General features: G+C 35.5%; 1 protein-coding gene across 4 annotated transcripts in view; it reads left to right on the top strand.

Annotated features, from left to right (window-relative positions):
- The window catches only part of LOC113234949 (probable phospholipid-transporting ATPase IM), a 132,695-nt gene that overhangs the window by 63,470 nt on the left and 55,464 nt on the right, over positions 1-13,761 (top strand). For all 4 annotated transcript variants that reach the window (XM_026470476.1, XM_026470475.1, XM_026470473.1 and 1 more), the window contains 2 exons: positions 3,039-3,097; positions 4,355-4,567. In XM_026470476.1, coding sequence (XP_026326261.1) covers positions 3,039-3,097; positions 4,355-4,567 — 272 coding nt within the window. The remainder of the gene's footprint in view (positions 1-3,038; positions 3,098-4,354; positions 4,568-13,761) is intronic.

Here is a 13,761-nt window from a genome sequence, read left to right as displayed (position 1 = left end):
GATCTTTCACTTGTTCGGCCATCTTCACCTTGTCCTTGTGTAAATTTAATTTTTCTGATTTTACTTTCTTAAGAGTTTTCGATTTCTTTCTTATCAGGTTGGTTAATTTGGAAAATCTTGGGTCTTGCGATTTAGTGCTGCATAATTTACTGTTGCATACATTCCTGTCTCCCAGAGCTAGTTCATCACGGAGTGACAAGGTCGTTAGGTGGTCGTAACTTCCGCTTTGTTCGTGTAATGATGCAACTTCAGCATTTGATTCCTTTACCTGTCTTTCAAGAAATCTGATACGGTCTAAGGCGTCTTCGTGTTCCTGGTGATTTTCTCGGAAGCTCTCTATAATTAATTCCTTTCGTTTGCACTCTTTTTCTAATTCTTCACAAAATCGTCGAATTTCATCAAATTTCCCTTTTAATGTCATTCGTGAAGTCTTGAGCGCCTGCATTTCCATTTCATATACATCGCGTTCTTCAAGAAGCCTATCTGTCAGTGCCCTCAGTTCATTGAGCTCAGCTTCCATCTTCTTGCTCTTTTCTTCAGACAACATTCTCCTGGTCATCATGTTGTACTGGATATCGCGTCACTGGAATGTATCAAATGGAATGTAAGCGCACAGAATGTACTTAAAAAAAATATGTAAATTATGTACACAGGCCTCTTCCAAATACGAAGTTCCCACTAGCACAGTGAGCTATTGTCTATTTCTAATCCTTAATCTATTAGATAATTGAAATGAACCAGGGTTGTCTGGTCTATTCTACCTAAAACATATAAATCTCACTCACAAAACTTACGCACGGAAAGAATATTAATAAAATTACTCAAAAAGTATATATAAATATATACGAGGTATTGTTAATAAATATTATATATTACGTAGTAGTTAAATTCTTTCAAATAAACGTGCACTTTTTATTATAAATATTCGCTGTGTTAAACTAGGCTATGCAGAAGTTATTTTTTATTTAATGACTTGATTTAGGAAACGAACCTTTCTAAATTAGTCCTAGTTAGTCTAGTTGTGTCCCGAAGTGAATTCCGTTGATCTGGTAGACAAGCAATCACCTAGTTATAGACTAGGTAATTGGCGAGATGTAGCACTATTATTATTTCAGAAGCAGGCACACGAGACACTGCCTCCGTAGCCGACCGGTTACCATGCCGGACTACCACGCAGACCTCCCCAGGTTCGATTCCCGGGCCGGGAGAAATATTTGTATGGCCTACATTTATTTTTCTCGTGTGTAATTTGTGGTTGTCTATGTGTTTTTATTTTTATAATATCTTGTGACGGGACGAGCAAGTCGTGCGCCTAATGATAAGCTACACGCCTGTCCATAACAATTGCAGTGTCCTCAGAGCTTTAAATCGCAAACATCTGAAGGGCACTGCCACTGCACCCGTAACTCTGAAACATAAGTTTACCTGTCCCATGTGCCTGTAATTTCACCATGTGTGTCCATAGCACCCGCGACAGAGGGTATCCCTAGTGCGGGGCTATGTTGAGTGTGTGAGTTATTATTATTGTATCTATTTTATTATTATTATTTATAACGCACGTAAAATTGACGTGGAATTTTCGTAACTTGCTGTATTTATTATTTACGTAGGGAAACATTCTAACCTGCAATGAATACTCCGAGAGGTCAGCAATCACTTGTATTATGTACACCAACAATCATATTATTTAATTCAAATGATGCGTTCACACACCGTCATAAATCTTAGTAAAAGAAACTAATTACTTAATTGTTAAAGTAAATAATACAATAGAGAACGTCTCTGACGTTAAAGCTATTATTAAATACGTTGTTGTAACTACGCGTGAACTAGAACGCAGTAGCAGCTACAGTAAAGCTCCTTGTGAAAGAGTTCATCCAGGATTGCACTGCCACCTTACCTATTTCTGCCGCCAAGCATTAATGTTAGCATTACTGCGTTCCGGTTTTGAAGGGTAAGGTGTTGGTGAAATTACAGGCACATGGAACATGCATGTAGCTTATGTTATGGACAGGCATGTAGCTTACCATCAGGCACACGACTCGTTCGTCCCGTCACTTGATATTATAAAAAAAAAATAAAAAAACTTTTTGTAGCAGATGAATGAAGATTTGAATAAAGAATCAAGATATATATATACTACAATTAGACTCCTACGGATGTGAGTTATATCGTTTCGCGCCATTTGAATGTAATGAAATGAGTCAGAACAATTTATAGAAATATAGATCATATTTAAATAGTGTCGCGCCTAGTTCGGCATTGACATTTGTACTCGTTTAAGTTTATACAATATAATCTCGTTTCCATATTTACTTAAACTTAGACTTCAGCAAGTGAGCTAACCTAGTAAATCCGAACGCTCCGTACTTTTGTTTTGCGCGCAAACGTGTTCCGAGGTATTTTTTTTAATGTACAGTCAATAGCATATCAAGTATACTATTGACGTTTTTAAGTGTCATACAGTTGAGTTTAAATTGAAATAAAAGTGTCTAGCTTAACGACACCAATGTACCAGCAAGTGTATAAATTGGTTAAGATAGATTGTAAACTTTATTCACTTTCATGGCGACCTATTTACGAATACTATAAGTTTATAATTAAACGATTTAATTTAACAAATAATAGAAGGACCATAGATACGCACATGAAAGGATCTAATAAATAACTTCATATAGAAACTAAACAGTAAAACTACGCTGGATCGGCAAAAAAATGCAAGACTCTGGTATTCTGCCACTCTTGTTTTAATCTACTGGCATTGTCCTTTCATTTAAATATTAATGGTCTGGAGCAACTATGGCGAAAATCTTGTAATCTCAGGAATTGGAGATTCGTAATCATTGTTATTGCCTAGTTTATGGAACACAGACTTGATGACAATTTATATACTTTATGTATCGCTGTGAGATGTTAGTTATTAATTCTGATCTTGACCTTACAAATGCCTTCGTGTGAATAGTATTATATTGTGTCAAGCACAATTGACGCATGTTTCTAACTTTAACACAGTTGTAACTCCAACTTCATTGTTGCAGAGAACGATCGGAGAATCAAAGCGAACAACAGGGAGTACAACGCTCAGTTCCGCTATGCCGTAAGTTCCATCTTTTTGTTTCTTATTAATTAAACTAGGATTAATACCTTTGTACTAACTTTACGTTGACTTGATATGTGTTTGAAGTTTGTGTATTTTATTAACATACTTAGAAGGCAATGATACAATTTTAAATTTGTAGTAGTGAGGTAATTGTTACCCTTTTAGTTTTCAATATGTGTTTTCGTCTCATCCCAAAAGAACGGCTCTAAGTGTCCATTCTTTGACTAGTAAGTCTTTCAAGTCCGTATTAGTAAATCCATCCTCAGTACAGAATGGCTTAATATCATTCAGTCAAGATCTATATTTATTAATAAATATCACACGAGTACACATTAACTGTTACTCATTGATTACGCTTCATTTGATAGTTGTCGAAATGTCCTTTGATTCATAAACGTCCTTCTGCATTAAAGCTTCGTGTCAAGATCATGTTTAATTTCTTATCAATAAAATACAGGATATTGGACACTTGCAACGGTATAGTCTCTAAATGATATTCCAGCTGATGCGCGCTTGCATCGGACTTTGGAGCAATTTATTAATAGACAAGAGACCTTAGTTTGCTTGATGTTAAAATTTAATACATTTAAGTGTTGCGACTTATCCCTCATGTCTATATTACAAATGTAATAAGATTTTATCCGAACTCCCGGCCAGTATTGTTGAGATGAATAAATTCGCTGACGAATTGTATTCATAACGCATGCATTTCGTCAGATCACTGTTTAACGTTTTTTTGCATGTGTATTGTTTTTATATATCCTGTAATCTGGCTTCAGCCCAAGCGTAAATGAAATATTTTGGCAAACACGTCTCTTACATTTATTACATCTATGTAACCGTCATTAATCATTGCAAGGCCATTAACTGGACTATGTCTTTCAAACATAATCCGATCACTTTGCCTCATCATTGGAATGGAAATGTTAGCAAGTGTTGTGAAGGAAATGATTATCGTAAATGCAAAACCGTATCACGCATTGCTATATGCTGTTCTATTATGCAAACAGGAAATTTTACGACTTGTCGATATCGACGAATTGTAATGATGATGGATTTGTGTTTGTGAATTTCTCAATGGCGCGGAATTATAAATATTTCTAAAATAACTAAGAAGTATTGTCCCTTTCCGGAAATATCTAGTTGTATTATCTTTATATAGTAATTTGTGCTAAAGAAAATGTAAACAAACTGTTTGCCAAACATTGCCGATGGGAATATTTATTGTTTTGACAAATACATTGATTGTTTCAGAATAATTACATCAAAACATCAAAGTACTCTATAATAACGTTCCTGCCGCTGAACTTGCTGGAGCAGTTCCAGCGGCTGGCCAACTTTTACTTCCTATGCCTGCTGGTGCTGCAGCTGATCCCGGCCATCTCGTCGCTGACTCCTATCACCACCGCTATCCCACTTATCGGAGTGTTGGCACTCACCGCCGTTAAAGACGCCTACGACGACTTCGTGAGTACCATGTGTTTCATGAATAACATAACGAGTTGCATGATGCTGTCCTTGCTTACGTAAACCATGGTCTTGAATCTTCGACCTTGTTATATTATTTAAGAACGGTTGCAGGTATATAATAGCTAAATAATAACATAAATCAGTCGGTGATTCAAAAATTACTAGCATTAATAATACATGCCCTGATTATGTGAAATAAAGCAGGCTCGTGTGTGATAGATGGGCTAGAAATCTGTTCGAAGGTATAACAGTAAACCAGTATTGGACCAGCTTTATGAACTTAAATATGCAATCATTTTACTAGAACTATCTATGTGCGGTTATATCAAACACTCGACACAATTTGTGCTCAACTGTGCTTGTTAACCGACTTCAAAAAAAAGGAGATTCGCAATTCGACTGTATTTTTTGTATGTATCTTACGCGATAACTCCGGCCAGAATTTGTGAACCAATTTTGATAATTCTTTTTTCTTGGAATGAGAGTACCTCAGTATTGGTCCCATTTAAATTTGAAAAAAATATTGCACCCCTAAGGGGGCAAACTAGGGGATGAATCCGGTTACGCGCACTTTCCGGTAACCAATTTCAATAAAACTTGGCAAATAGATGTAATTTCACGAACTTTTCAAGTGGGTTATTTTTTTGTAAGAAAGTTATTTGGTAAGCTTATAGTGTCCTTGAATGCCTGCAATTTACTTCTCATACGTTTACAACTCTGTCAAATTATGCAATTAGCTTCGCTCTTTGCGAAACAGATTACTTGTTCTTTATTGCTCCAATCCAATCCAATATCTCAAGTTACTGAGTACACTTTGTGTGGCTGCATACAAAGCGAATAATTTTTTTTAATGGAACAGATGTTATAAATTTCTGAGTATCGTGTTTACTCTTTCTTTGAAAACGGTCAATAGGTATTCATTATTCAAGACAATATAATATACACCCAAACTAGAACCAATTTGGAAAATTTTCCAAATTAGTCCTACCGAAAATCAAACCCGGTACGTCCTCATCCTGTACCCACAGTGTAAACCGTTGGGCTACCGAGGTCGTCAATAACTGTGTGAATGAGTTATCTAAGTCATTATTGTGTGTTTCTGATGCCCTTTTCAATGGTACAGTCGGTGCCCTCACTTACGTATCCATTATTTGTACAGCACTTAATACAAACAGTAAATACTTAAGTGATGGCACCGACTGTACAATCGATTACACTCGATGCCCTAAGATTCCCCTCTTTGGTTTTGAGTATCAGTGTGGAGAAAGGTGTTAAACAATCTTTAACCTGTGAGCCGTAAAATACAATTTGGTGTGACTTTCTTATTGCATCATTAGTTAAGGACGTTTTAAGAAGCTTTTTAAGCTGTTTTGATCTTTTATTACATTACATACATACAAATTTCAACCAAAAAGTTGCAATTCTTTTACACTTTTCTGTTAAATGCTCAAAAGGGCTCTCAGAACCGAAAAGTCGCCTAGGCGCGACTAGGGGCTTTGTGTAATGTTGCATTCTGCATCTGCTTATTGGATTTTACAATAGTAAAGTACATTATATTGAGTTAAATAATTAATTTTGCGAAAATTCACACAACTATTGTATTTCGCCCCCTTGATATTTTTTTATGATGCCAAATGACGGGACAAACAAATCACGGGCCTGGTGGAAAGCGACACGACTGTCCATAACAGTTGCAGTGCCACTCACAGCTTTAATTCGAAAAGATCTGAGGAGCACTGCCACTGCGCCCATCACTTGAGACATAAGTTGACAAGTCCCGTGTGTTTGTAATATCACCAGCACCCCTTACCCTTCAAGACCGGAACTCAGTAATGCTGAGATTAATTACTGCTTGGCGGCAGAAATAGGTAAGGTGGCAGTACGTTCTGAATGAAGGAGTTCTCTTTCACAAGGATCTCTACTAGTATTGTAATGTAGAGCAATAAAGTATTTATACAATTTACTCTTACTTATATCTCTTTATACAATTTACCGATAAAAGTTTTATCATACTGCGATCTTAACAAGCATTTATAACAAGTGATTGTTTAATATTATATTTACTTACTTATTATATTACATGGTGATGGTAAATGAAAAACAAAGAATAATGTGGTGAACTGTCTACTTTTGATGTTAATTAACACTATAAGAAATTACATTAACGCAAAAAGTGACGTTAATAACAGCTAATTAGTTGTATTTATATTTTCATGTCACCTTCACGAATTTCAGTATTGTTTCACGAATTCATTTGTTCCTTTTTGTTACAAATAACAGCGCACTGGGCTTTTCGCTAGGGCTTGCTTATAGTCTTAAATAAATAAATAAATATTGCACAACATTACATACGTTGCTTGTTTCTTACATCAGGCCATATCAGGATAACAGCGAGGGCAATGTATTTATATAGTCATCAGATCCTGAATCATGGACACTTTTGACATGCATATTTGCTTTGTTTCACATTATTCCAATGATTGCTATTTTGTTCAGATTTTTTCCATTGTTTGTGGTTAATGCGATTTGACATATGAAATAAATATTAGACAATATCACAAACGTTGCTCCGACCCCAAAATAAATAACTAAAGCAATTATGTTATGGAAATCGGAAACAACGAGACGTTATCTGACGGTACCACAAACACCCAGACCCGAGACAATATAGAAAAGTTTTTTACATTAACCCGGCCGGGGAGCGAACCTGGGACTTCAGAGATGACGACACCATGAAAACCGGTGTGCAAGCTACTCGACCACGGATGGCAGGAGGTGTTGTTGAATCGCCAAAGAAGACGTGACACTGTCCGTAGATTTTCAGTATTGTTTGTTACTCGGCGAAGTCTTAATTTAGTGGGCAATATATTTTATATTGTTTTATTACGTTTATTAAATATTTGTACTGTATTGTAACAACTTACATGTATATATTATGAGTGTCACACTATACTAGACACGGCTAAATATCTATTTTACGGCTTGGAAAATGTGTTCCTGGTAATTTGAATCTAAATTAGTATATTAATAATTATGCATCAAACAACCGTACCGATTATCCAATTTCGTGCTAATATTTCTTTTATTGTATTTATTACATTTAAAAGTATTAAAAAACAAAACATTCCAGTATAACATAAACTTAACTAAGTTTTTCTGTATACCGCTCATTCGTCGTACAAAAATATTTCTATGTGTAGTGTGCGCGTTCGTACTCCTTCGTGTTGACATTTCGTGGTGTGCGTGAGTTCGGTAATATAGGGTGTCAATAAACTTAAAATTTTGTACATCCAACTGTTGAACACGGATATAATATACTAATTGTAATATAATATAATATAATATAATATAATATAATATAATATAATATAATATAATATAATATAATATAATACAATATAAAATAATAAGTGTAATAAAAACTTTTTCGTAAGATATGGAGTTAGTATGCATAATATTGTTAATTAAAGTTGAATAGTATAATATTTATTACATATTAATATAATTACTTTTAATATAATATTAAAATGTAATTTCCCAAATTGGACTTACCGGAAATCGGACCCGGAACCTCCTTATCTAGCGTCCACAGTGCTGACATGATACAACGGGTACATCACGTGACATTAAATACTTATTTAAATATCCAGTGCGTGGCGAAATCATATGCACCCTCCTTTAGTCTTAAAATTCAGGTATCTTACGTTTTGTTCTACATAATGCGCGTCGGCGTCGATTCCAAAGTTTTATCTTATCAATTATTCATGACTACCGAGAAATAACACACACAGTCGAGTTTTTATTTCCACATACTTTTAACGGTTAAGATTTACAAAATGCTGATTTTACTTTCGCTTTTCACTTAGGTTTTGATAAAACATTTTTGTTTCTTTTTTGTTTTATTTTCTTCTTGTTTTATTCGTTATTAGAACAAGCAAACGTTTTTGTAAGTAATAGCTAGTTCTAATTATAGTGATTGCAAACAATGAATAATCATGATCCCGATTGACACGTATATGTTAGTGCCGCTGCTGGACTCGGGTCTCCTCTCTTATGATCCCATGCGAATTGCTGACGGAAGGGACGGGGGTAGAAATGGACAATGGGTTAATATCCAATGAACCCGCTCGGATTTTGATCGGGTTTTAACCCATTTCAAGATCGTGGCAAAATCGTGGGCCAAAACGGCGAATACGGAATTTGGTATAATTCCTATACTTATCACAAATTTCGATGTAAACAATTTTTAGACGGAAAAGAGGCAACACAATACCTGCCTTCCAATCCTGTGGACTCTCACTACTAGAGATACACATTACGACACGATTTTAATGAAAATCGATTAAAGTGCATACGGTAACGAGTTTTTATTTAGATTTAATGTCATTTTCATACGAATCGATTCAATAGAAAGGCGAAATATATGTAAGCAAGCAATAAACATTTTGTAATAATATCGTCTGTTTGAACAAAATTCGATTTACAAATATTTAGTTGTAAATATATTTTGCCATGGATTTTGGGTCTTAACGATTTTTAACCCGATTAAAACCGGTTAATAAAGCGCCTAACTAAAACCCGGGAGCTTGTACATCTCTGAGTGGGGAATCCTTCATAAATGAAAGATGCAGGTCAAATGGGCGATTTTTTTTCTTTAAAAAATAAATCGGTTTTGTTTGACGCTCTCCGTGGTCGTGTGGCTTGCACACCGGTTTATCGGTTCATGGTATTGCCATTTCTGAGGACCCGGGTTCGATCCCCGGCCGAGTCAACATGAAAACTAACTTTTCTATATTGTTTAGGGTCTGGGAGTTTGCGGTACCGGCGTGGCTACGGACTTCCATAACAAAAGTGATTTAGTGACTTATTTTGAAACCGGAGCAACGTATATGATATTGCCTAATATTTATTTTGTATGTCAAACCACATTAACCACAAACAATTACAGAAAATTACAAAAAAAAAATGGAAACAATCTGAACAAAATAGCAATAATTGGAAAAATGTGAAACAAAGCAAATATGCACGTCAAAAGTGACTGTGTGTGATGATTCGGCATCTGATAACTATATGAATGTATAGCCCTCGCTGTTATCCTGACATAGCCTGATATAAGTAAAACAGTACCTTTCCAACGAGCAGGTTTCATCACGTGTAGTTCACCCTCAGAGCAAGTGATAGATAAACAAAAAAGTGATAGGTAAACAAAGCTGTTCAAAAAGACTGAGTGGATTCAAACTCAGTACCTCGTAAATAGTAGGCAAGCATTATTCCAGCAACTCTGCAACAACGAGTAATCGTCCAGTATTACTCAAGTGCCGATAACACGCTCGAGTAATATTCCACATTTCTTTGAAACACACATTAATTGTTACAATGAGGTGTTTGTCTAATTGTAAATATTGTTCGTTTTAGAACAAAATAAGTGTCTTCATCATCTTTATTTTTATGATACCAAGTGAAAGGACGAGCCCGTCACCCCGAGACATAAGTTTACAAGTCCTGTGCTGCGTCCCGTTTCGCGGTGTTCCCGAATGCTGTAGCGATGCAGTCGCTAATCATCTACCTTTACAAACACGCGCGACTTGAAGCAGCGATTCAAACGCGATACAAAATATCGATGCATCGATACAAACGCGCCATTGCATCGCTACACTTGAGATTTATAGGTGATTGCATCGATGCAAAAATCGCGAATGCTAAAAGACGCGTGTAAATTACTGTTGTTACCCTTCAAAACCGGAATACAACAATGCTCAAAATGCCGCTTGGCGGTAGAAATAGTTAAGGTGGCAATACTTCCCTGGACGAACTTTTTCACAATGAGCTCTTCTGCTACTGAATCATCTACTACTGCATCAACCTGTTATGCATCCCATTGTCGAACAGGGATAATATCTTTTTAGGACAGGGTTTAGGGCACTTTTCGCCATGCGGGCTCAATGTCGGTTGGTTTGCATTTCGTTAAGTCAAGGGTTGTGAACCTTTTTCGATAAGCAGAGTTTCATCACGATGTTTTCCCGTCGCCGTTGGCAAGAGGTATTGCTATGGAGAGGCAATCAAAATCAAGCTGCTGGACAAAATAAATGTAAAGAGATGTTCCAATTTCTGTACACCTCGTTTAGACTTGTAGATTATGATAGAAATACCTCATGATATGAACATCCGTGAGTTTCCTGTATTGTTGCAAACACATGAATGCCTGGACAATACAGGTTGAACTAGAAAACTTTATGTTTTCTACAAAATCAAGTCAGTTTTGGACGTCATTTGGATTATATTTATAAGGTAGAAACTGTTTAGGTTTTGGATTTAACGAGCAAATGGAAGTGAAAAGTAAATTGCAGACACCATTTAATTGCCTTTGGTATACCAACGTACATTCAAATGCAGGACTTTAACTAACCAATCGATACAGGTGATTATTCCTACATACAATATTTTGCAGGAAGTAAGGAAACACACTCGATTTATACAATAGTCAAAATTGTTTGTTGAAAATTATGTGTTAGGTTATTTATATAGCGTTCAAAATACGGTTTGTGATGCAATAAATAAGCCTTTGTTGTGCTGAAAAACTTAATTTTGATAATAAGCCACTATTGTTTAAACCTCGACACGGCCACAACCCAACATTGTACGGCGATAATAAATGTTAATGACAAATCGTGCTGCGATGAGTCAATTCAGTACGGCGGAAAGTGATCGGGTATTCAACGACCTATTATCATCGCAGCCTTTATTGAGGCACAAGGCCGCTTGTAATTAATGATTCGCAATAAGTGTTACAATCATTTGCTTCTGTGTAGAATGCAATACATACGAATCAGTTTTAATGACTACTGTGTTTGTGTAAACCATTACACAACCGACAAAATATGCCGCAAAAAACCATTTTTGCGACATATTTTGTCGGACTACATTTTTGTAGGGTTAGTACAAGTAACCATGGGAGATAGCGTAATAGTATAATAGGCACATGTGTATATATATGTATATAAGTAAGGCGAATAACTAAAACTCGGAATGATTAAGTATAAAAGGCAGTCGAGTATACTGTGTATTATTTCTAGGGTTGCCAGTTTTCATAAAATTTTAAATACTTATGTTGTTGATGTTGATAGTTTTATCGGTAGATTGTGGAAGAAGATAAAACTTTGCCAAAAATAACTGAATTGGGAATGTTACGACGTTCTAATGATTGCTAATTGCGTTGTTGCCTTCTTTATTCTTATTTTGACAGTTGGCCTACTAGTATCGAGATCAATTTCTATTCATATACACTTTAACAAGCATAGCCAGATTTATCGAGTTCTTAGGTTTTCGCGATTGTTACACATAGGAAATGAAACTATTTTTCCGGATTTAAATCGCGTATATTTGTCAACCGTGACCATGGGACCTGTAAAGGGCCCGAAACGTCGGTTTGTTTGAAAAAACAAATATACGCGATTTAAATCCGGAAAAATAGTTTCATTTCCTATAGCCAGATTTGATTATCTACATTGAATTTGAATGAAAAACTTTAAAATATATCTCATCTTTGTATTTTTCGTAAACATAGTTTAAAATACAGTGTATATATGTATGAAATTACAAAAATTGACAATTCAAATGAACTTGTGCTTAGTAATTGGTTGAGTAATGGGTCAAGGATGATTCAAATGAAACAAGTTCGGCTATTTATTCCATAAGCGTGACCAATATTCAGTCGATAGTCGATAGAATATCTATCGACTGTAATCACTAGCTGCTCGTAAGCGAGCAACACTTTGCGCAATGAACTGTCATTTTACTCCGTTTTAAAAAAAACTGACTTTAGTTTTAGAAGGCTACTCTTCAGAACATCGGGCGATAGATGCCTCATAGAGTTTTTCAGCATTCTGTATTGTTCGCAACATTTTCTTGTAGTACATATATTCCGCCTCCGTACTAAATATATTATGTTTTACATTTACGTTATACATTTACGGAACTTGCCTAGTTCGTGCACAAAATTGTCCTTGACAATTGACTCGTTATGACTGTTCTTGTTTTGTTATAGTTGCGGTTATGCAGGAAACAATAAATGTATACGCGTACATAATACTATTTTAACCGGTTTTCTTATACTATTAGGAAATTCGTCTCCTCAAACCGCCAGTTTATGTGGAAAACAATTAAACTATCTGTACGGTACATCTCGTAACATATACATAATGTAAATTAAAAAAGTGGTTATACACTTTTGCTCTGGAATTGGAGACCCCTTCTGAAATATCAAAAACTTTAATTTGTTGTTTCATATAATCTGATAGAGCAACGGTAGCATGAGACACAAGTTGAAAAGTCCCATGTGCCTGTATTTTCACCAGCACCCTTATTACCCTTCAAAACTGAAACGCATTAATGCTCACATTAATGCTTGGGGGCATAAATAGGTAAGGTGGTGGCAGTACTTCCCTGAACGAACTCTTTCAAAGGGAGCACTATTGCTACTAACTGTTTGAACAATATTTTTTATTTGTGAGTACAATTACTTACCTTCCCAGTGATCGAAGAAGCAGATCTTGTAATGTTAAGATAACTTTAACGTTTCCGGTTTCACCGTCGACCTCATTCCCAAGTTTGACATCTGTCAGATGATGCGAATTTTTAATTGATCTAAATATAGACACTTCAGAGAATAGCCTCTAGAAACATTAATTAATTTCAAGGTTGTTGGAGGAAAACTGGCATCGTTGCTAACAAAAAATGTCTTTAATTTGTACGTCCATTAGTAATAAAAGGTGACGACATTGGACCTGGCAACACTGTGTTTAAAACTAGTGTTAATTCAGAGGCAGTATTCGAACACTCGAATATATACAATTTTGTAATCTAAATTATGAGCCTGAAATTTACTAAAATATCATATGAAATTGCATTTGAATTATAGTTGTGTGTACTTTCAATATAATACAAAACATTTCACACAAGTATCGGATATCAGGAATAAATATCATTGGAGTATACACAACTCTTGGGAGTTCATTATTATGAAAACTCAATTGTTGTGTTCTTATGTTCATAACATATCATCAAACCTGGCTGTATAAGAGGAGAACCTTTGTTTCAATAATTAAAAAAATCTATCGACTTTACTATAATAGAGGGCTATAGCTGAGATGCATTGCGAGAGGTACTTTTAATAATATAAACTGGGATCATCT

The sequence above is a fragment of the Hyposmocoma kahamanoa genome, unplaced genomic scaffold (genome assembly GCF_003589595.1).
Source record: "Hyposmocoma kahamanoa isolate Upper Pololo Valley unplaced genomic scaffold, ASM358959v1 86, whole genome shotgun sequence".
Taxonomy (NCBI): Eukaryota; Metazoa; Arthropoda; class Insecta; order Lepidoptera; family Cosmopterigidae; genus Hyposmocoma; species Hyposmocoma kahamanoa.
This window is presented reverse-complemented; position numbering and strand designations above follow the sequence as displayed.